At 41.2% G+C, this 22414-nt stretch overlaps 1 protein-coding gene across 3 annotated transcripts in view; it reads right to left on the bottom strand.

The window, feature by feature from the left end:
- The window catches only part of dpp6b (dipeptidyl-peptidase 6b), a 77007-nt gene that overhangs the window by 27138 nt on the left and 27455 nt on the right, over positions 1-22414 (bottom strand). Inside the window, exon 1 of one of the 3 annotated variants that reach the window (XM_086129700.1) lies at positions 7915-8193. The exons of the other annotated variants lie outside the window; for them this stretch is intronic. Coding sequence (XP_085985826.1) covers positions 7915-7971 — 57 coding nt within the window. The 5' untranslated portion in view covers positions 7972-8193. Of the gene's footprint in view, positions 1-7914; positions 8194-22414 lie in introns of those variants that run through there. 3 annotated transcript variants of the gene reach the window in all.

Below are 22414 nucleotides of genomic sequence, written 5' to 3'. Positions count from 1 at the left end.
CGTGATTAGCATTTTGGCTATATTAATGCAGTCCTAATTATGAGTTTACTCAATCACAAATCAGTTGATCACAGATACTCACGTTCAGGCCGATAGTCAATAGTGTTGTTGTTGTTGTTTTTTTGTTGTTTTTTAATAATGGTGATATGTGACTGCACCATTTAGTTCGAGGTTGCATCATTCACTCAAGACAAGCAGAATTGTCAGACTGATTATCAGCACCTCCCTATAATTGCAAATTATCACAACATTTAGCATAGTGTTTTTTTTTTTGGTGGGGGGCCGGAGGGGGTGATATAATTTCGCTAGGGACGTGACTCGAGTTCTAACTGAACAGACTGCAGCATATTTCTATGCCGACTTGTTGACTGGCTTTGTGGCCAAACAGCTTGGAGCTCGCTCGCCCAAGTGGCAGCTGGAAGCAAAGTGAATTGGGGGGGGGGGGAAGCAGCAGTCGCTGAGTCCAAACACTGATTGGACAATCAAGTCACTAGTCAAGTGAAGGAAAGGGAGCTGTTGAGTTGCGCCAACGGGCAACCGTGCACGTCCTTCCGCTGGACACAAAATCCAATGATTTGCTGGTGAAAATAATGAGGCGACACTTCCTCCCTTCTGTGCTTGATTTGTCCAATGGCGCCAATGTCAAAAAACGTAATAGCGGCAGTGGCATCACTGACAACATAAGACAAGAGCACAAGTCAAAATAGTGTTCAATGATTCATGCGACGTACCCTTAGTCCCATGATCAGATTTCACTTGACAGTGAATTATTTAACTTCAGGTCACATCCATCATTTGGACACTTAAACTCAGCTACCTGTATTTCAGTGTGTGTGTGTGTGTGTGTGTGTGTGTGTGTGTGAGACATATAATGTGAAATAAGTGTTTGAAATGAATGGGGGAAAAAAATGATGTATGGTCGCACTCCATAATTATCTTTGTTGGCATTGCCAAAGCTTTAAAATGGGCAATTTAAAAGCAGTGGGCGAATATATACATTATATATCTGTCAAACGATTAAAATATTTAATCTAATTAAAAATGCAACTGTCATAATTAACTCAAATTCACTAAAAATTTATCATGATTAGTCACGCATTTTTTAGCGTTTCTGAATTTCCGTTTATATATTTTTTGTCCTATTTCTCCCCATTTTAATGCTCTCATCAACATGGAATCATGAATCAGTTTTCTACGTGCAAAATGCAAATAGTTACTGAAATAACCATTTCGATTTTGAATTTTACATGAACATTTTTCACTTGGAGCAGTTATTCACACATAATCTCTCACACAATATTACTGTCCATCAACAACAGTGAAAAAAATATTTTGTCACACAACAGCTGCTTTAGCAGCTCTTTTTATGGAATCAAAACAGAGCAATATAACATTATAAAGTGCACATCTAAGGTAAACTAGTACTCAGCCTATAGTGGATTTAAGCCATGGTTGCATACTTCGTTTTTCTCAAGTTTGCTTTGAACACAGCAGTCAGGCTATGTTGATTCTGTTGGTCCTTGTTGCGCGGAAGTCTCTCGACGGTTTTGTGTCGACATCATTTCGCATGACTACACTTGGTTCGATGACAACACCGGAGACGTTTTATTTTCCGTCTGGTCGCTACGACTGCACCGCTGAACTCTCGATGTGCCTAAGCGCACCGTCAGTCAGACGAACACAGAGAAGCTCCACCCGCTTTATTTATATGGACACGGAACACTGTAACCTTCCACACAAAATAGTTCAAAACAAGTAACAATCGCGTCAGTGGCATACATCGTATTCGACGGGCTGCCTGCTCTTTATTCTTATTTCTCTCCCGAAACGGTGTCTTCTCCCGCTTGGTGCACCTTAGCCTTCTCCGTTACGTACAATCTCTGTACACATCTTGTAATGGAGGATCTCGCTGGCAATCCGTTGTGGAGTCGTTCGATGCAATGCAAATGATTTCAGCTTGAATCGAGCTGTGGACAATGTTGACATTTAGCTATGGCTTCAGCAAATTTGTTCTTCGTCGTGTCATCCATTTTCTTCGCTTTGAAATGATCCATAGCTGTCTGTCTGAGACGAGGGGTCGGAGTACTCACGTCAGCTGTGTGCTTGGCCATTAAGTGGTATTTCAGACTCGACGTGCTATGATGATAGCTCAGTTTACGACTGCAAAACATACAGGTAACTTTGATCTTGTCAGTGGAACAATCTGGCAACTTTTTAAAAGTAAACTTTCCATTCATAAACTCTTAAAGTATCCGTTTTCGGTGTCTCGCGCTGCCGTGGCTGGCAAAACAAACGTGCGTGGACCTGTGCAGCGCTCTTGTTGTTTTGTTGCTGGTTTATTTATAGAGCAACGTAACATCCGCTGTGACGTGTGCCGCGTCAATCTCGCGAGAAAAAATTTAATCCCATTAAAATTTATTTGAATTAATGCCAATAAAAACGCGCTAAACTGACAGCTCTAATTTTATATATATATATATATATATATATATATATACACATATATATTTTTTTCTTTTTTTTAAATACCCCACCCTAAATTGTTCGGATGCCAGGCCCATTCATAAACTGATGTTCCACTGTAAACAGTACACTGTACACTGTGGTCGGTGAGTACGCACGCTAGAATTGTCTTTGTTCCTCATTAGTATGCACGATTACATACACCATCATTCTTTTAAAGCACCAGCTTATCGTTCCACAACAGCATAAAAATAAAACGTTTTGGGTGACTAAAAGGTGTAAAGAGAAAGCACAAGCACTTTGCTTGGCCATTAAAATTGCAAACCAAGTCAATTAGCCGCTATAAAAAAAAAAACTGAACAATAGCCTTAGAGACCAAACAGTCAATTACTATCCAGCTGTGTCTCTTTAAAAAAAACGTGGAACCTGAAAAAGAAAATCCATGTCATGTCACAACCCCCCCAAAAAAAAAACAAGCACGTTGAGATTTTCTTCGCACCCCAACAAAAGGCAACAACAAGGTGGCTTTGTGTCAAATGAATTGAAGAAAATGTATAAAACGTGAAGGTATCAGTCAGCATTTTCCAGGCTTTGCGAGGCCTTTTCTTGGAAGAAAATAAATAAATAAAAAGAATCCCTCATGAATGAGGAAAGGAAAGTGGGAATGCGAACTATCTTTAAAAAGTGATTTCTCCTGGCGTTCTTTGAATCTTTCAAGAAGCAGGGGAAAAAAAATCTATTGATTTAGTCATGATTGGCTCAGCAGGATGTAACTCAGCCTTTTCTTCCAATGCTCGCTCGCTGAAGGGAGGGTAAATTAATCACTGAATGCAGACTCAATGTTACAAAGGCGACATTTAATGACTGATCATTTTTAGTGAGCATTTTCATGCTCTCCCAAGCCTGCATTGTGAACGCTTCACTTGAAACAAAGAACAACTTGTATATCGTGTTCAGAATAGCAGAGTGTTTAAACAAAGCTCTTAAAGTAACATTAATTTCCCAACATGTAAATGTACTGGGAACATTGTTCATTCAATTTTCGATCAAAACAGCCAGAAATTTTCTACAAATGTGTTATTCCTTTGCCTCAACAACATTGGAAATCATGTGGTCATTGTAGCATTAAAATCATCGAACTAATAAATAGTTGCTTTTGAACAACGACAAAATTCGAAACTTTTCACTTTTTTTGTTGAGAAAAGCAAGAATCCCACTCAACGGATAGCAGAGGTAATTGCCTATCGATTGGAAAGGACATCTGCCCTGCGACGAGTGCGGTGGAGTAGATGAGGTCAAAAGGTAACGTCGGTCAGGAGAGGCCCGTCTTGAGTGCTCAATTTTAACATTGGGGAAATTTATTGAAGCAGCAGTCAAGAATATCTGGCACAAGGAGCTTGACATAACTGTGATAAACGAATATGGAGCTTCTTATTCTTCCTGCAGAGAACTTGTTGCCTCTCAGAGTCTCCATTAAAATATAGATTTAAAATACATGGGCTGGATACACACTTCAAGTGACACAATCGGGATGGAGAAAAAAAAAATCTGTCATACCGGCCAATATAGATACAACAAATGGCCAGATCAGACTCGGGTACATACCTGTGTCTGCCTAAACAACACGTAGAAAAATAAATAAATAAATGAAAACACCTGCTGAAAATGTAAACTACAGGAAAAGAATCAACACTAAAGACAGTCTAAATATGATTTAATGATTTTCATCATGACAAAAGCAAAACAGTTAACTCATTCAGTACCAGCCAATTCTGGACCAAGTCTGAAAAGACGTTTAAAAACGTCTTTGGGAGTGAATGAGTTAATTGTTCGTAGCAGCTAGTGGAGTAATGTGACGGTTAGCTTCATTTAAGTCAATAACATTTCATTCAATCATATTATTAATGTACTCTTGTTTTGCGTCCAAATCACTGATAGTGTAATGTTACATTCTCCTGACTTGGGTATAGGCAGCAGGGGGAAGCAAATGGTGATGGAGGCATCAAATTCAAAATAAGTGACTATTTAAAAAAACAAACAAACTAAAAATAAAAATAAAAAACAACAACAACAAACAAAGTCGCTGGCCGGCTAGCTGCTAACTTTAAGGAGGCTAGCTTCCATGAAACTAAACTGCACCCATGCACAGAAACAACGCAGAGTGAGGCAGAATGGCGTCAAATGTAGACACGGGCTAAAAATCATGAAATATTTGGAATTTGTGAGTACATGTAGGGTGCCATCAGTTGTAGCTCTTGTTAGAATGTCACCATGATGTAATTATCGTAAGAGTTACATTGTAGATCATACTGTTAAAAGTGAGGACACAGCCATGAACCATGAGCCAGATAGTCTTTTGAAACTAGTCCAAGTGTCAAAATGAATGTTGCTAAAGATTACTGTTGGGGCCCAAAGGTTACGAAAGTATTTTTCCCTACATACATGTGACAAAATATACATTGAAATAGATAAGGAAAAAAAATGCTAATCAAATCAGTGAATTTGGGAACTTGGACCTGAAGTATAATTGCCGGCATACTTCCTCCCAGCCTCACAAGTAGAAAGGAAAAGCATCAAGAGAGCGAGGATTGAAACACTCTCTCGCTCCGGGTTGCCTTCAAAGCATCACAATCAAGAATGTGCCTTTTTTTGCAGCTCAAAACAAGACAGAGAGTGATCACGAATCAGAGAAGGAAAGCATAAATTCATCCCCCCCTGAGCTCGTAACAACTACAGATACACTAATGAAGACATCTGGCTTCTTCTTGTCTATTTATTGGCTTATATGTGGGATTCAAAGGATGCGCTGATGCATTCAAAGCAGGAAGGTTCAACTCTCAGCTGTGCCTCTCAGTTGTGCTTCCCCCTTCTGCTGATGATATCTCCGCATCATTTAAGAGCAAGCCCGGATCGCGAGTTGATGTTAGCAAGGTCAGTGTTGAATCTGTAGCGGGGTAATTCATTAATTCCCCGAAATGTAAACAGTCTTGTAACAAGCTGTCGACGGTGAAAAGAAGCAAAGGCGAGTTGATGCAGGTCACTGTCTGACAAATGAAGACGGACATCGGCACTTTTCAAACATCAGAATCTCCATTTGCGGGTCCGACACCACACACCCTCTCCACCTTTTCTACCGAGCCTGTACAATAACTATACAAGCCAGACACCACTGTGCTACTCATAAAAGTGTGAGCAGGATGCAGTAAAACATAATAATAAATTGTCAAATGTGATGTGATCCACACGCTAATAAACAAACTATAGTGGATATAATAAAGTAAACATACACTTTCTGGTGATGTAAAGAGTTGCTTTTGCACCAAACATACCAATGCTAGGCTATGCTAGTCCTACTGGACTCTTACCAGTACAAGAAAAGCGGGCACTCGGAATATATACAAATATGGTTCTTGGGGTTGTTTTTCAGCATCTTAAAAAAGCATCTTAAAATTTCAGACTATGGACCATTATTCTCTCGTGCACTTTTCCGCCTCACACAGGGTGCTGGCGGCTGGTGTAAAAAGACAAGTCTGTGGTGTGTTTTTTTTTTGAAAGCACTCGGCTCCCACTATTGCAACAACTCCAATTAATGTAATGGCTAAGTGGTGCATTAGTTTTACAGTAGTTTGTTTTTAATTTGCTTCCTGGGCACCGCTGATCTACAGAATGGCAGGCATGACCCCCCCCCCCTTTTTTTTTTAATTGATGGCACGCCACATATGCATTCAGTCATTAGCTACTGAATTTATTTCCAACAGAAAATACACATTATCTTTCGAAGTGCGTCCACTGGCTGATGACACGTCCACTACGTAAAGTACTTTCATATTTAAAGTACGCCATTTTTAAGGATTTCTGCGACATTGACTAGTCACTATAGTCCATGCTTTATGATTTACAGCATCCCTCAGAATTCAAAGAATCATGAATGTTTGCACTCTCTTTCCCTGGTTATATTCGGTTGGTGTGCCCAACGTCCATCTGAACAGAAGAATAGATCGATAAAAAATGCGCAAGTGCTTGTCAAAAGACTATGGCCCGAAGTAGACAAGTTGATAGGGTAGAACAATTGAACAAAGCCAGCGGGTCAAACACACATTTTGCAAAGAGGGCTGAACTGAGTCTTGTTGGATGCACACATTAAGCTAACAACCGTAGTTTCTGATAAGCGGCACATACTGCACATGAATGTTCAGTGAAGTTGTCAACATGGTGGCAGTGGCAGAAACATGGGAAGCGTTTTCAATTGTGGGGAAAAAAAAGACATCCCCATTAATGGTTTCATGTGCTTTTCTTTAAGTGTACTCAACAAGTTTCACTTATTCGATTGCATAGTGTCGATATCGCCATGTTCCCGAGATGGCGCGTTCTGATGTCATTGTTCGTGCCTGTACATTGAAGTTATATTGTATTACTTTGGAATTCCCACCACTACAGTAGCTTGCACACACACACACACATATATATATATATATACATATATATATACACATATATATATACATATATACATATATATACATACATATATATACATATATATACATATATATACATACATATATATGCATATATACATATATACATACATATATACATACATATATATATATACACATATATATATACACACATACATATATACACACATACATATATATACATATATATACACATATATACATATATATATATACATACATATACATATATACATATATATATATATATATATATACATATATATATACATATATATATACATATATATATATATATATACATATAATGTTTTTCGATCAGATTTTTCTTTCACCGTTTACTTGTAATTTCCCCATTGTGGGACAAATAAAGGATATCTTACATTCACTGAAGCTCAATGAGTTTTGTTAGCCTCCTCATGTTTACAGACTTGGAAAATGTCCTGACAAGTCAACAATGGGACACCTGCTGTGTGACATCACCAATCGAGCTGTTGACAAAACAACTTTCATTTTATGGCAGTCAGGCTCTTCACAGCCATGCAATGAAATGACATTATCCGAGCCACTATCTCACTTGTGGAAAGTATGAGAAGGCCAATCATTACATTGTGTCTCAGCATTCCCTCCGGCCTCGTCCCGCACTACCATCGAGGCTCACATAATTTAAGACCAACTCTGTTCACCTCCACCCTCGTTTTATGTCAGCGCTCTTCCAAAATCTGATGAGGTCTCTGAAATCTAAAGCTCCATTTGAGTGTCGGGCTCAGGCTGCTCCACGGGGCTGAGGTTACAAACAACTTCATGAATTATTTAATTTCAAGTTGTGCCCCAGTTGTTGCACGCTGCGCACCTTCGACATTCACATGGCAGCAACTTCGATCACAAGTATCCTGACCCTCATGTCCAAAATCTGCTGATGCAAAGACAATTTGGAAGAGATGGAGAGGAGAAGCACACCAGGTCCTACCTGGTCAGGCTGCTGAGCGCCTTTCGCCGGCCCGCTGCCGTCATTCGCAGAAGTCATGGGCGTAAATATGAAAGGAGGACAGGAAGGAGGGATGAGCGTGCGGCTTCCGTCCGCTGCTGACAGGTGCAGAATAATGAAGACTACAGAGATACGGCGAGTGAGCGAGAGAGGCAGGCAGAGCGAGGAGGAGGAGGAGGAGGAGGAAGAAGAAGAGGAGAGCAAGCGAGCGAGCGAGCAGGAGCGTTCAAGGATATCTGGTGAATTACGAAAATAATGACGACCGTGGGCGCAGACAGTGCCATGTGGGAGGTTCACTTTAACTCCGCAGCGCAATGAATGGGCTCTTCGAACCCAACGCACACATCATTGCTTTTCATATGTGAGACCTCGCTAATGGATTCGGGAGCAAATGTCAGAGGAGACGAAATAGACAGCAGACAGGAGGTGATTTATGTTTGCTCCATTTTTACACAAAAGGAATGAGACGAGGGGGGGGGGGGCGGGAAAGCATTATTACATGAGATACACACTAGAGTGCGCGTGGGAGGTCTTTTGGAGCTGGGTGAAAGTTTTTTCGGGGGAGTGTGAAAAGGTTTTTTGGGTGAATAATGAGAAGTAACATCTAAATTTTTGCCCTCACTTTCATATTTGACTGTATTGATGTGTGATTAGTATAATCAGTGCCGCCTTGATCATTGTTGAAAAATGATCACATTTAATTCCACCTCACATTTTATGTATGAGTTTTTGTGCGAGAGTGAAAGTTTTGTTGGTGAAAGTGAGTGATTTTTTTGGGGGGGTGTAAACGTTTTTGATTGTGAGTGAGGTTTTTGGTGAATGGGTGATTTTTTTTTGTGTGCGTGTGAGAGACTTTTGTGAATGTAAGAGTTTTTCTTTATGAGAGATTTTTTTATGCGAATAAATGGTTCTTTGTTGATTGAGACCGTTTTTTTCTGTGTCCGTTTTTTGGTAAGATTGAAAGTTTTTTTGGAGTGAGCGAGTGATTTTTGTTTTTTTTTTCATGAGTGAGACTTGGGATACGTTTTTTGTTGTGGGTTTTTTTTTGTCAATGTGAGAGTTTTTGGAGAGGGGATTTTTTTTAATGAGATTTTTTTTTTTTTTTTTTACTGGAAGGTTTCTTGGTGTGTGACAAAAGGTTTTTTTTAGATGGATTGGAAGGTTTTAGTGAGTGTGAGTCTTTTTCACGTGACACTGAAATGTTTTTGCCATGAGTTTGGTGAGGGTGATTTTTTTTTTTTTTTGTCTGTGGAAGAGTTTTTTGTGTGTGTGTGTAGCAGAGATTTTTTGGTGATAAGTCCTTTGGCGGGTGCAAACCTTTCTTAGTCTGGTTGAGGTGCGATTGAGAGCATTTCCTGGCTGACACTGTGAGAGTTTTGTTGGTAGTAAGGCATTTTTTTCAGAGTGAGCAACAGTTACTCAGTGAGGAAGGCTTATTGAAAGGTCAGTGAGCAGTTCTTTTTATGTTTTGAAGCGTGATATTATCGTTGGAAAATATTCCGATATTATCATCTCGTGACTTTCCATTCCCACTCCTCGTGTCGGCAGTATTTATTTCTTGCCCTATAAATCTGTCACACGTCCGTCTCGATCTACGGGCTCCCTCTGAAGGCTCAGCCGACGATTCGAAACGAGCAGTCGGCGCGGAGCAAATGACTGCATACTTTCAGTCCGTTACTAAACAATTGGCGACAAGCGTCAATGCAACAAAACAAACAAAATCCTTTCAGGTATCGCTGATGTTCTTTTCAGGAAAGATGTCGTCAAATTGAAAAGCCCAATTCCCGCCTGACCGCAAAAGGCAGGAGAGGATACATTTACATATTATCAGTGGAGAAAAGAATGAGATTGGTTGTGCTGTCTGTGCAGCTGCGTTGTGTGTGTGTGTGTGTGTGTGTGTGCGTGCTTGTAAAACAAAGAGGGTTGCTGCTGCGGTTGCCGCTGCCGGCCTGGTTCTTGAGAGACACTGTTAGTGTCCTCCCACATACAGCGCAAATAGTTGCTGCTCCCAACAAAACATTGTTAGCGCCGGAGATCTATCTGCTCTGTGTGTGTGTGTCACAACAGTCTGTGCACACACACTCGACACGTTCTTGTTAGCACAGCTTTGTCTGCCTATTTGCACTGCGTACGTGTGCATGCGCGCTCATATTTGCACTGCGTACGTGTGCATGCGCGCTCACACACACGCAATCACACGCACACACACACACGCGCACACAATGGTTGATAAGCCAGAGTGTATTTCCTCAGAAGTCATGCACAGTCAGTGCACAGCCGTTGGCCTTTCAAAGCCAATCATCTGCAGGAGAGAGAAAGAGGTGAACAATATTATGGAGGAGAGGCAGCAGCAAGCGGGACGAAGGACGGAAATGATTCCCTCGTTACACCAATAACCATTAGTGCCATTAGTGCTCTCAGAAAGGGAAGTATTCACTTAAAAATATATTTATTATTATTTTTAAACACAGTGAAGAAATGATTCATTCCATCTCAGCCATTTGTGAAAGTGCAAGTGCAGAATCGACTCGAGAATTAATTACAGAGACAGTGTAATAGCAAAAATCATAGACTTATACGCACACGTGATCAAAAGTTGAAATACAAATTGAACTTTCCCAACACTGCCGATTCATGTGGCTGTCACAAAAGTTTTTTTTCCAATCCCATACTAATTTTCCAATCCCTAAGAGGAGCAAAGCTTGATTTTTTTTACCCTCCACCTTCCTCATGTTTTTCTTTTTCATAATATCACTGTGGCAGCTCGGCATATTTTTCTGTTCTGTCTCACTCTGTTGGTCATTCTTTTTAAATGTCTCTTGTCCGAGTCGTACCTGTTTGGCCAATTTCATTGCTTTGTACATCCATCCATTTTCCGAACCGCTTGATCCTCACTAGGGTCGCGGGGGGTGCTGGAGCCTATCCCAGCTGTCTTCGGGCAGTAGGCGGGGGACACCCTGAATCGGTTGCCAGCCAATCGCAGGGCACACAGAGACGAACAACCATCCACGCTCACATTCACACCTAGGGACAATTTAGAGCGTTCAATCAGCCCGCCATGCATGTTTTTGGAATGTGGGTGGAAACCGGAGTACCCGGAGAAAACCCACGCAGGCCCGGGGAGAACATGCAAACTCCACACAGGGAGGCCGGAGCTGGAATTGAACCCGGTACCTCTGCACTGTGAAGCCGACGTGCTAACCACTGGACTACCGGGCCGCCCTGCTTTGTACATATGCTTGTGAAATGACAATAAATTTGATTCCATTCCATTTCAGTAGGTGGCAGTGGCGCTCTCATTGTCCAAGTTTGTGAGGGGGGTCTCCAAGGTGATATGAAGTGCAGTGAGCAAACCCTAAGAGACATCATGGAAAGATGAAAAGAAAGGCGGAGAGGGACTAAAAAACAATGTTCATAAAATCATTTTTGATTAGAAGGATCTATATTTTTTCTATTTCCCTTTTTGTTTTCTAAAATGTTACTTAGTTTTAGAGACAAATAACACTGTTCAGGTTCAAGGTAGGGAGTTGAGGGAGTGCATTTTTTTTTTCCTTCGTGGGCATAACACAAAATAATTCAGAAGCAGTGTTTTAAAGGGAGAAGCAACAATCAGGCATCAAGAACTGCAGCAAAGCAGCAATAATGCAGGAGATGAGTCTGGATAAAAGGAAACAATTTGAGGGTTGCAGTACATTATATTGAATGCAGCACTGCACCAGTTTTAGTTGCGAAACTACAGCAAGAACCTGTAAAAATGTTTCCAGAGGATTATAGTGTAATCCTCAAAACCCGTCAGTATTTTCTTGTCAAATCCATTTTATTTACACATATCCCTTTTTAACACGCCAGTGAAAATGCATCAAGCATTGTCAGTGTGGTGATGGTTTTCCATTGTTACCTTGGCAACCAGACCATACCCAAAAAAAAACATTATCAACGTGTGATGGTGACACACGACTACTGTATACAAATTTTCAGAAGGATACTCAAATACTTAAATATTGGATAACTACAGCCATCCATACCCCCGCCCCCCCCACCCCCCATTATAGTGTCATATTTGTTTTAAAATGTATTAAACCCCTTGTTGACCTGGATTTCAATCACCAACCACAACTGTTTGGTGGTTGTGGTAACCCTTCATCCACCATGCTGCTCAGTATTCAAAGTTACAAAAACATAAACAGCTTTTAGTCTGATGAGGTACACAATTTAAAAAAAAAAACCTAAGCACACTTCCAGATGCTGAGACAGATCAGAAAAATAAACAGACGTCAACACAAATGGTGCAGACAAACTGCATGCTTGCTCTCCCTAGTGTTCACTCAAGGACTGACATCATTCTTCCATTTTTCCTGCCATGCAGAGGACGCAGCTGCACACTCCGTCAGTTAAAAAAAAAAAAAAAAAAAAAAAAAAAAGACTGATGGGAAAACTGAACGACACGGACGAGAGCACCCGACAAAGAGCAGAACATGGATCGTTATCAGTTAGCGCCAATTAGGCCTGACAGGAAGTCGTTGTCTGACGTGTTTTATTATGAACGCATGTGTTCTCACAACCCTGAATTTTTTTTTTGTGCGTGTCTGTGCGTGTCAGGCCCATGCGTAACGTATTGCTTTACCCGCATTTTCAGACGTTTTCTAACATCATCCGAGGGACATTGAAGTCGCATTCAGCAAGACTCTTCTCAAAAGGCCATCAATCAACGGTCTGCCGATTTTGTAATCAGCGTTGGGCGCCTGCTCAATCACATTCGTCCCGGCGGTCTGTTGTCATTCGTGCACCTGCGCTTGCACCATGGGGGGGGCCAGGATGGATGGATGTGTGTGTGTGTGTGTGTGTGTGTGTGTGTGTGTGTGTGTGTGTGTGTGGAAAAAGGTTTAAACGGGATACGTCAGATAGCTGGTGTACTGTAAAGTCAAAATGTGTCTCAGTTGGGTAAAAAGTGATGAAGGAAGCAAAAGGCAGCACATATTTTTTTTATCCTCATCAATATCTTCTTGTTCAAGTCAATCAACTAGGCCTGAAGCAATAAGGTTGTTTTCCATTCAACGGCATTGCATCACAAAATTTATTTTTTACCCTCGCCATTGGAACTCAGACTTTAAGAAAATGTTGTTTGGTATCCATCTTCTACCACTGATGGTGTGCTTGACTTCTGAGGTTATACTGGAGAGCCCGTAAAAGTCCAAGTGCCCAAAGAAGAACCAACCTAATTTGGGGGGATTTGGCTACAGAAAAAAATAAAATAATGAAAACATACCCCTTTTCATTAACCACAGCGTGTTTAATTTGTGAGTGAATAATGTATGAATCTTAATAACACCATTCACGTGTATGCAGGTGGAGTGAATGGATCACCACATTTTAAGTACAAAGTGCAACAACCCTGGGGGGCGCCAGAAGACTTATCCAAAAGCAGCTTGAGGGGGAAATTAAATTTAAAAATATATATATAAAACCTGCTATATTGGGTGAAACACAAGTGTGCAAACACTGTCGACCACACACACACACACACACACACACACACGCCATGATGAGCAACAGCCATAACATGAACAAAACAGAAAAATAAAGTGTACAGTATACAAGATTTGTGAAAAGAAAATCATTGCCTACCTTAGTAGAGACCTGACGCGTCGGCATGGGATGCACTTTAGCAGCATCTTAAGTGCAAGAACATCACGATTGTAGCTCACGTGTACCATTTTAAAATGTTTCTCCAGGCACTCCAGATTCCCATTCTTTGCCAGTGCCATCATTGAATTGCAGATGGAACAAACTTTGATAAGATATATCAAGAGTTTGATATATCAAACAAACTTTGATAAGAATAATAATTTAAAAAGCTACATCTCAACAGCTCTGATCGCAAGCTGCAATTGCAGACTGCTGACCACTAACAACTTCCAGTGATGCAGGGTAGGTTAAAGGTGACTGGCTTTTTAAAAAAAATACTTTTGGGAGAAAACTGAGACTGAGAGAATGCTTAGGGTGCAGTGTGCACTAACACAAAAATATAGAATATTAATAACATGCACACAGACACACACTGCCCCCCGCCCCCCGCCCCCTATTTTCCTGCACACCTCTCTCGATCGACTTGGGACCAGTCTGCGACCTACTGATCAATCCCGCTATCCTGGTATTATTTTTCTCATCCCAAAAATGTAAGTTTTCTGATTCTCACCTATGTCAGACACCAAGAGAATATCCCTAGATAGATTCCAGTAAAGCAGGGGTGTCAAACTCATTTTTGTCGAGAGCCACATTTAGTGACAGTTTCCCTTGCGAAACCATATGAAGAAGTCAACTATTGCAATGAGTGGTTTTGGTCACAAGAAAATGCTTACAATATCACGCTTATTGAATAGATATGAGAAGCTGAAATTTTGGTCCAGGTTTTAGCAATCATCGTAGAAGTTGACATGTTTGATTTGCTTTCGCGGGCCACATAAAATGATGTAACGGGCCAGATCTGGCCCCCGGGCCTTAAGTTTGACACCTGTGTAATAAAGTGTCTTCTTTGCTTGTCTTATTCATTTGCACAGGAACCATTCTGCACACACTACAAACCAAGCAAACTGTGGTGGGCTGGCTACCAGTCAGAAAATCAAGCCCTGCGGAAGCAACGTGAAACCAATGGCAAGGCAGTAAAGTCGTTCAGCGTAGCACTAGCGCATACTGGGCATGCATTAAAAAAATAGTGAGGTAGGCCTTCGTCAGCACAGCGCACCTCAACCCATTTGCGGACCGTATGTCAACCTTGCAAGCTCTTTGAGAGTTTTAAAGGGAAGACAATACATTTCAATACGTATTTTTATACCTGCGAGGCAGCGTATTGAACACGGAATTAATAGCAAACACAGTACAATACATTACATTACCAGGACATGATCGTTAATTACATTCATGGGTAGGATAATTAATAATTCAGGACTATTCTATTCCGCTGAAAGCACGGGGGAGCGGAGAAGCAGAAGGGTGTGATTAAAAGAAAATGAGTGGAAAGGATGTGAATGAACACTGCGCCATTCAGACGGGACTGAAAAGGTTTTCATCATCAAGCGACTTCTCAATCTCCAAGGACTGCCAAGAGCCGAAAGAGACCTTTGCGTCGAGAGCGCCTTTAATTAGTCCTGCTAGCGCTCATCAGAAGCATTTCATACACACCCCGTCGACGTATACGGCCACACTCGAACAACTCTCGCAGCGAACGGCGGTACAACAGGGAATATAGACTGTATATTGCTGCGAAAGGAAATCGATTTTCAAGCCGCTGTGCTAAAAACAACGTGAAAGCCCCAAACATGCAATTTGATAATTACAACCTCTAACACGAGGTTTGCCGCACATATTTGCCATTGGCTACTCGGGGATTCATCTATTCGCAGATTTATTCATTTTTATTTATTTTTTTGTTACAGAAACCATCCACCAATTATTCACTGCAAAACTCACCTCTTCACTGCATGTGTGCTTTTGGGAAAAATCCCGGTCTAAAATTGGTATTGCGTCATCTTGTGGTGTCATATTGTCAAGGAATTTAAGGAAATACCGTATTGGCCCGAATATAAGACGGCCCTGATTATAAGACGACCCCCTCTTTTTCAAGACTCAAGTTTGAAAAAAGACCAAATTAATTTTTAGACAGAAAATAATTACAGTACATCTGAAACAAATGATTATAACAATATATTTGAGAGAAAAAGCATGTTTGCCTTATTCAAATCTTAATATCTGAACATTTAAATATGTTAACTAAAGTGCAATCACATTCGTAAATGAATGGCTTCTGGTTTTTGAAATGTAAATGACATCATAACTTCTCCTCAGCTGCCGGTTAACCTGGCCGATCTTCGACCCACTTTTCTCCAGATTGTCGCTACGTTTCTCCATTTTCTGTGATCCCTTCTATTATTTCCTTCCTTACTGCTATTTTTTATTTTTCTTCTTCGTGCTACCGCTATTTTTATTTTGATTCTTCGTGACAGGGGTTTACTTTGGCCTGGGGAGTCAAGTTCAGCATTCGCTTCAATGATATCTGGCGCCATATAGCGTCGTGAATGGGTATAATGTCTGGACCCCGAATATAAAACGACCCCCACTTTTTCAGTCTCATTTCAATGCAAAAAAACACCGTCTTATATTCGGGCCAATACAGTAAATCATTATTTAGCTTTTCATGGGTGGCGTTAAAGACTGATTTGCACTACAGTATTCGTGGCAGGTCTTGGTCCTGACTGGACTGTAAAGTGCAACTTCAACCCGCAACTGTTCTCTCCCCCCACTTTAATCCGTGCAGCGACAACGATGTGGCTAGCTTGACGCTCATTTTGATCCTCTCCTCTTTCATTTATAACTGCTTCAAACAACAAAGTATACAGGAAAATGGTTAAGATTAAATGACTGTCCGTGTCTTACGTGTTGTGTTGTATTATTTTGTTATTATGTTCTTATGACTTCAAGATGGCGCCGCCAGAGTGGCTGCCTTTACAGCAGCTCCTATACTTTGTTTTTCTACTTCCTTCCTTTCATAACTTTGCTGCTGTAAATTGGGAATTTCTTCATTGTGAGACGAATAAAGGTGTTCTTATTTTATTTGTTTTTCAAGAATTTGATTTTTCCAATGAACCTTAAAAATCTAATCTGTGCACGTTATAGTGTCCGGATGGGTACCGGTATTTAGATCTGCGCAACTCATCACAAACGAAACATAATGTCCATGAATTAGCCTTCAAGTTGTGAAGGATCTACCTGGCCCAACGAAAAAGGAAAAAAGGCCAGTCGAATCCTAAAATTCTGTATTCAGGCCCAATGAGATGCCAAGTGGTCTTGCTTCAAGCCGTTTCCAATATTCGGATATCTATTCAAAGTACTCTCAACAGAGCATCACTTGCATTCTCATTAGCCAAAGTCGGCGAGCTCTATGCTAATGTACGATTTAAACAGCATGATAAGCTAAGCGAAATTTGCCTTGCTATTTGAGTTCATTTTCAACCAAACCAAATCATTGTTATTTTCGCATGAACACGGCAGTAAATACAAAATGTAGTTTTCTTTTCTTCCGGGAGTCACCGCTCAAGTTTAGCTGTGTTACACGACTGCCAACGGCAATCATTTTGTTGAGATTTGCAGGTACCCGTCTGGAAGAAATTAACTCTTTCGGGGACAGCAGTTACGACAGTGGACACATTATCATGTTACCAGGTTACAAGGTGCATGAAATTTCACGAATACGAATTTCTGAGCTGGGTTCATGCAGAGGTGCTTCAGGATGAAACATGCATTGGGTGTGACACACAACTGACGCAGGGCTTACAAAAGTGCATCCGCATCTCCTGTGAGACTGATGCAGCGCTGACAGAGCACGAGTCAGAGAGTACGCTCACTATCTCCATTACGACCGAATCCATCACTCCCACCTCTGCTGATAAGAATGTTTATGTTTCAGATATGGCAACATGTGGATGGGTATGTGCTTAGATTCACAGGCAAAATCCCTCCCATACATTGGAAACAAAAAGAGCACTCAGAATACTATAATAGCTCAAATAATTGATGATGCTATTGCTAGTTTTAAATATGCCACAAAATACCATCCCAATAGCTTTTAACACTCATCTTACAACACAGCAAAAATCTCCCGTTTTGTTTTTTTAAGCACAACACATTTTTGAGATTTTCATCTTTTGCTTCGTGATCCATAAAATCTTAGCCAATACAGATTTAACCATCGGTTGTAATTTAATCAGAAAAAAAAATCCACCTGTTGCGGAACCTCTAATTCTGACCAAATATGACAACGTTATTTTTTTATGTGATTGTTATCATGAAAATGTGATGTCATAGATTATAAAAAAAGGCTAGATTTTGAATCTGCGCAAAAAAAAAAACATTCTTGCAGCCCGGATTGAAACATTTTGTAGAAATGTGTTATTTCATTCACCCAATGACAATCGATGGGGAATCAGATTAATAAGGGTAATTTGAATCAGAATGGCTAAATTCTCACACATTTTCAAAATGTCTTTGCACCTATTATAGTTGTGGAATTTCATTTAGTTTTTCCTGTTCATGTCTGTAGTTAAGATTTGGTTCTTTTGTGAACTTTCATGACACGTTTCCTTTGGATGGCTTCTTCCTTCTCTTTTGGTTTGTTTTCTGATCTGACCTTATTTGTCCCGGTCACCTTTCGTCATTCCTCGTTAGACATTTGTTCGTTGTGTTTAATGAAGCTCTGTTCGCTTGATCAACTATGTTGTTTCCTTTTGGAGCTCTTGATCGTCCACCTCAGCACATCTCCTTTTTGTGCCCTTTCCATTAATTCTATTGGAGATATATTGTTACAAACAAATGAAATGCAGAACAGCATGTCTTTGACGTTGGTTTTATGGGACTCGGCGATCGTGATCGAATTGCAGGAAGTCTATTGTCATGCACTTAATGAGTGCTCTGAATCAAGAAATGTGCAAATGGTCAACACGCTGAGCCCGCATGTTGCTTCAAGGGAAATGCTGTGGAGAAAGGAGGATTGAAATGTGCGGAGACACTTGGCTGGACATGTGCTTTCCTGCAAAGCTGCAAGATCTCAACTTGTGGCCAAATTACACTTACGTGCGCCTACCAAGCATGCTGTTAAAAAGACGAGAATGATACGGATAGGAATTTATAAACGAGAAGTAAAAGTGTGTCTGATGAGGGCTCTAAAAATGCTTGGTTAGGTCCATCCCTGTGTGATTGGGGGGGGGGGGGGTATGCTTATTAAATATGCATCTAGCGAAAAAAAAAAAAAGCTAACAAAGCACGATGGGAATGCGGAGGCACTCTGTGCATTATAGTGCAGACACTGCTTAACCACAGGCTTAAAGTAAAGTGCATTAAGGTATTTTTCCTCTGGACCCAGTAGGTCTGGTTCCCCCCCACTATCTTACCACATGACTCAAGTAAGGTAATGAGAAAATGTTCATAAAAACACCCTTTTTCTTCATGCACCCGGCTACAAATCAAACAAATTGAGTGAGAAACAGCTGCTATAAACAGTAATGATATATATTTAATCACACACAGTTGCTTTTTACTCACGGCGGACAATGACAGTGATTTTACAACGCCATTACACGACATTGGCTGTCAGCTCAAGTGCTTATTACTACATCACTACTTCAAAGCTAACTAACGGCATGAAAAAAATTAATTAATCCTCAAGCATTGCAAACAACTTGTTATTCACTTGACCGGGTCACTCAAGACGCCATTGGAAGCGGGTCTGACTGAAGAGCTGGAGTTGAAAACAAGTCAAAAGGACAATCAAGAACTCACCTTCCATATTTTCTCCACTCGGGACAACTTTCGCGCATTCATTTTTGCGGAGCTGCTGAGTGCGAGCGTCCCAACAAGACGGAGAGAGAGTGGACGAGTGATGAGGATGCAAAGAGAGAGAGAGACAGCGAGCGAGGAAAGAGAGAGAGAGACAGAGAGAGAGGGCAATGCTGAATAACGACATGGTCGTAAAAAAGACACACCTCAACCCTGAGTGGGAATAATCCCTGTCAGCGGCAGTGAGACCTAGGCCATGAATCTCATACATTAAGTCAAAGTGAGCCAAATAGCGCACCGCCACAAGAGCAATAGCTCAACTGTCACAACACCTTAACACACTCACACACACTTGGCCCGACTTTGAGTGCTATTCCATATTATTGGGGTGATGGACACGTTATCAGCTAAGCTAAGCTAATAGTTCTTCTACGGTTGGGCTAATTTATGTACGCACCATCAAATAGTGAGAAAAGTGTCCCTTAAAATTGCTGCTTAGTACACACATCCTAAGAAGCACACGGAAAAGGCACGATTGTCAGATGTCGCTTGAGGAGTATCCGAAGTGAATAGCCTGTTTTGTATCCTCTCCAAATCATTGCATTATCGGTAGAGATATGATTTTTGTCTCCCAGCCGGCTGTGCAAGTTTGAAGCGAGTCCCAAGTTGCAAAAATCAACCAAGTCAAGCCATGTTCCCAACTCACTTTCAAGCAAGTCGAGTCAAGTCACTGGTTGCGTCAAGCTCGTCAAACGTCAAGGCACACAATCTTCCTCGGGCACAAAATGTATTCGCACGTTAGCCACTTTACACTCTGCGCTTAACACATTACATCTAAAGGTCCCAAACCCGTCCGTCTCTGAAGCTTATTTTATGTTTGACCAGCTAACAGCTAGCTAACGTCAAGTCAATATAGCGCAATGACTGTATAGGGCGGGGGTCGGCAACACGCGGCTCCAGAGCAGCATGCAGCTCTTTAGTGACATCTAGTGGCTCCCTGGAGATTTATAAAAAAATGTTTGAAAATGGAAAAAGATTTTGATAGTAGGCTAATATAGCTCAAGTAGATATAGATACACGTTGCAGCTCCTAAAAAGGAGCACTGTGGTGTTGGTTTTTTAAAATATATACTTTATTTATGCTTTAAACAGTCTTGACAAACACAGGTACGTGTGCGTCCGACTCCGTGCCTTCTCTCTTCTTGTTCAACTCGAGAGGCATTCAAAGACAGCCTCCGAAAAACGGAAATTCATGATCATTTCACTGACACTAAGAAAAGTGAAAATAATGCACCAAAACAAAAAATCAAGCGAGGAAATCACAAAATAAATTCTATGGGGGCATTTGTGAACACACAACAAAGGAATGAATAACATAAACAATTCTGAGACAGTCCAGTCTCCTACATACATACAGCATGTGTTTCCTTCATTGCAAGTTTTATAGAAGGCTTTTATTTTTTTCCGGCTCCAGACACATTTGTTTTTTGGTTTTTTTTGTCAGATATGGCTCTTTCAACATTTTGGGTTGCCGACCCCTGGTATAGGGGAAACATGTTGTTCGAGTCGAAGTCAAGTCAAAATGCTTCCAAGTTTAATCGCAGCATGTCCCAAGTCCTACAATTGGCAAATCAAGTCCAGTCATGCGACTCAGATTTTTTTTTTCCCCCTTTGCAGGAAAGGGAAGCAAGAAAGGGCACCCATTAGAGGAAATAATCTATTGGAAGATAAGGAGAGTGTATTTAATTGCAAGTGCAGTATTCTAATTACGATGTTGTTGAATGAAAATTCAGCCTTGGACTGACGCCCCAGAATACAAAAATCCATCCATGCATTTTCTATTGCGCTTGTCCTCATTAGGGTCACGGATGGACTCTGTTACCGGCTTGTTTGTTGAGCTATGAACATTTTATCATCAAAGATGGCAAGCTTGTCACTCATATAGTTGAGGTTATATCAGCCGACAAAACTGATTCTGAAGTTCCTTGGGCAGATTTGATTGACATAGCAGCACAGAGGCTGAAATCTGATTGGACAATAAATCTAACCTCCACATTCACATGCTGTAGGCAGTGCAGCCAAGAGAAACGCGGCAAAATGAGGAGAAGATGCTGTCGGAAATCCATTTAAAACATATCAGGAAGCAATTCTACATTGTAAATACATACCAGTGCTTTTGAGAGCGTTTAGGCTAGTCGAGAAGGCCTTGCTGCCCTTGATACTCACTACTGCTGCTATTCTGTGGGTTGTTCCTTCAGGGACATGAACTTTGTTTCGCTATTTCTGACAGTATGGTGTCATTTTCATTCCCCCGCCCTCACTCCCACCTGCGCATCACTAAACTGCAAATAGTCTGCCAACAGCTGTCGACAAACTTGGCGAATAAGCAGCTCAAGGTGTTAGCGTCATATTTACAGGTCGACGTCAAAATCAAATCCGACGAGGCGAAGGCGGACAAACTTTGCTCACAGAGTGGGAGACATTCCAGCAAACTGGCACAAAGCAAAATCTCCATTCTAATGATGCACCAACGAATGAATGCGGGTGGCGGGTACACATCAATCATCTTCTTCGGAGGGAATAATTTGACAGGCTGCCAGCTCCAGAACAGACACTCGCGACATACTGTGACCCTCCACTTCACTACCCTCCATAGACTCCGAGACCCAAGAATCGTTATCAACTCCCCACCATCTCTGTTGTGCTCCATGTGAGCTCTACACACTCAACTTCATCATAAGCCAGGCGACTCTCGGCACGGGGAAAAGCAATCTTCCACCATCCCATTTGGAAGTCTTCCGGAGCTCGGAATCTCACCGCGAATCCTCAGTGAGCCATGATGAGTGCCCGAAAATGATGATGCGCATGCCGGATAAGCACAGCAGTGCCGGGAGCGCACAGGAGGGTGCAAACAAAGTCATAACAAAAGAGGGGGGGGGGGGGGGGGGGGAAACAAAAACGAAACACAAAGCAGCAGGTATCCACACATCTGACAACATTTTCAGCTTCCAAACGGCGTTTGTTCTGAGCGGTTTACTTTTCAGCAACGAGATGCCAACTTCCCTTGATGATTGCTGGAAGACGATCACAACATGAGACTACAGTGCTTCGCAAAGGCCTGGAAAGGATGCAATAAGAAAACATCAGGTTTTGTTTGT

This window comes from Hippocampus guttulatus, chromosome 14 (genome assembly GCF_054856545.1).
Source record: "Hippocampus guttulatus isolate MCC_2025c chromosome 14, RoL_Hgut_1.0, whole genome shotgun sequence".
Taxonomy (NCBI): domain Eukaryota; kingdom Metazoa; phylum Chordata; class Actinopteri; order Syngnathiformes; family Syngnathidae; genus Hippocampus; species Hippocampus guttulatus.
The sequence above is the reverse complement of the archived record's forward strand: the minus strand, read 5'-3'. Positions and strand labels throughout refer to the sequence as shown.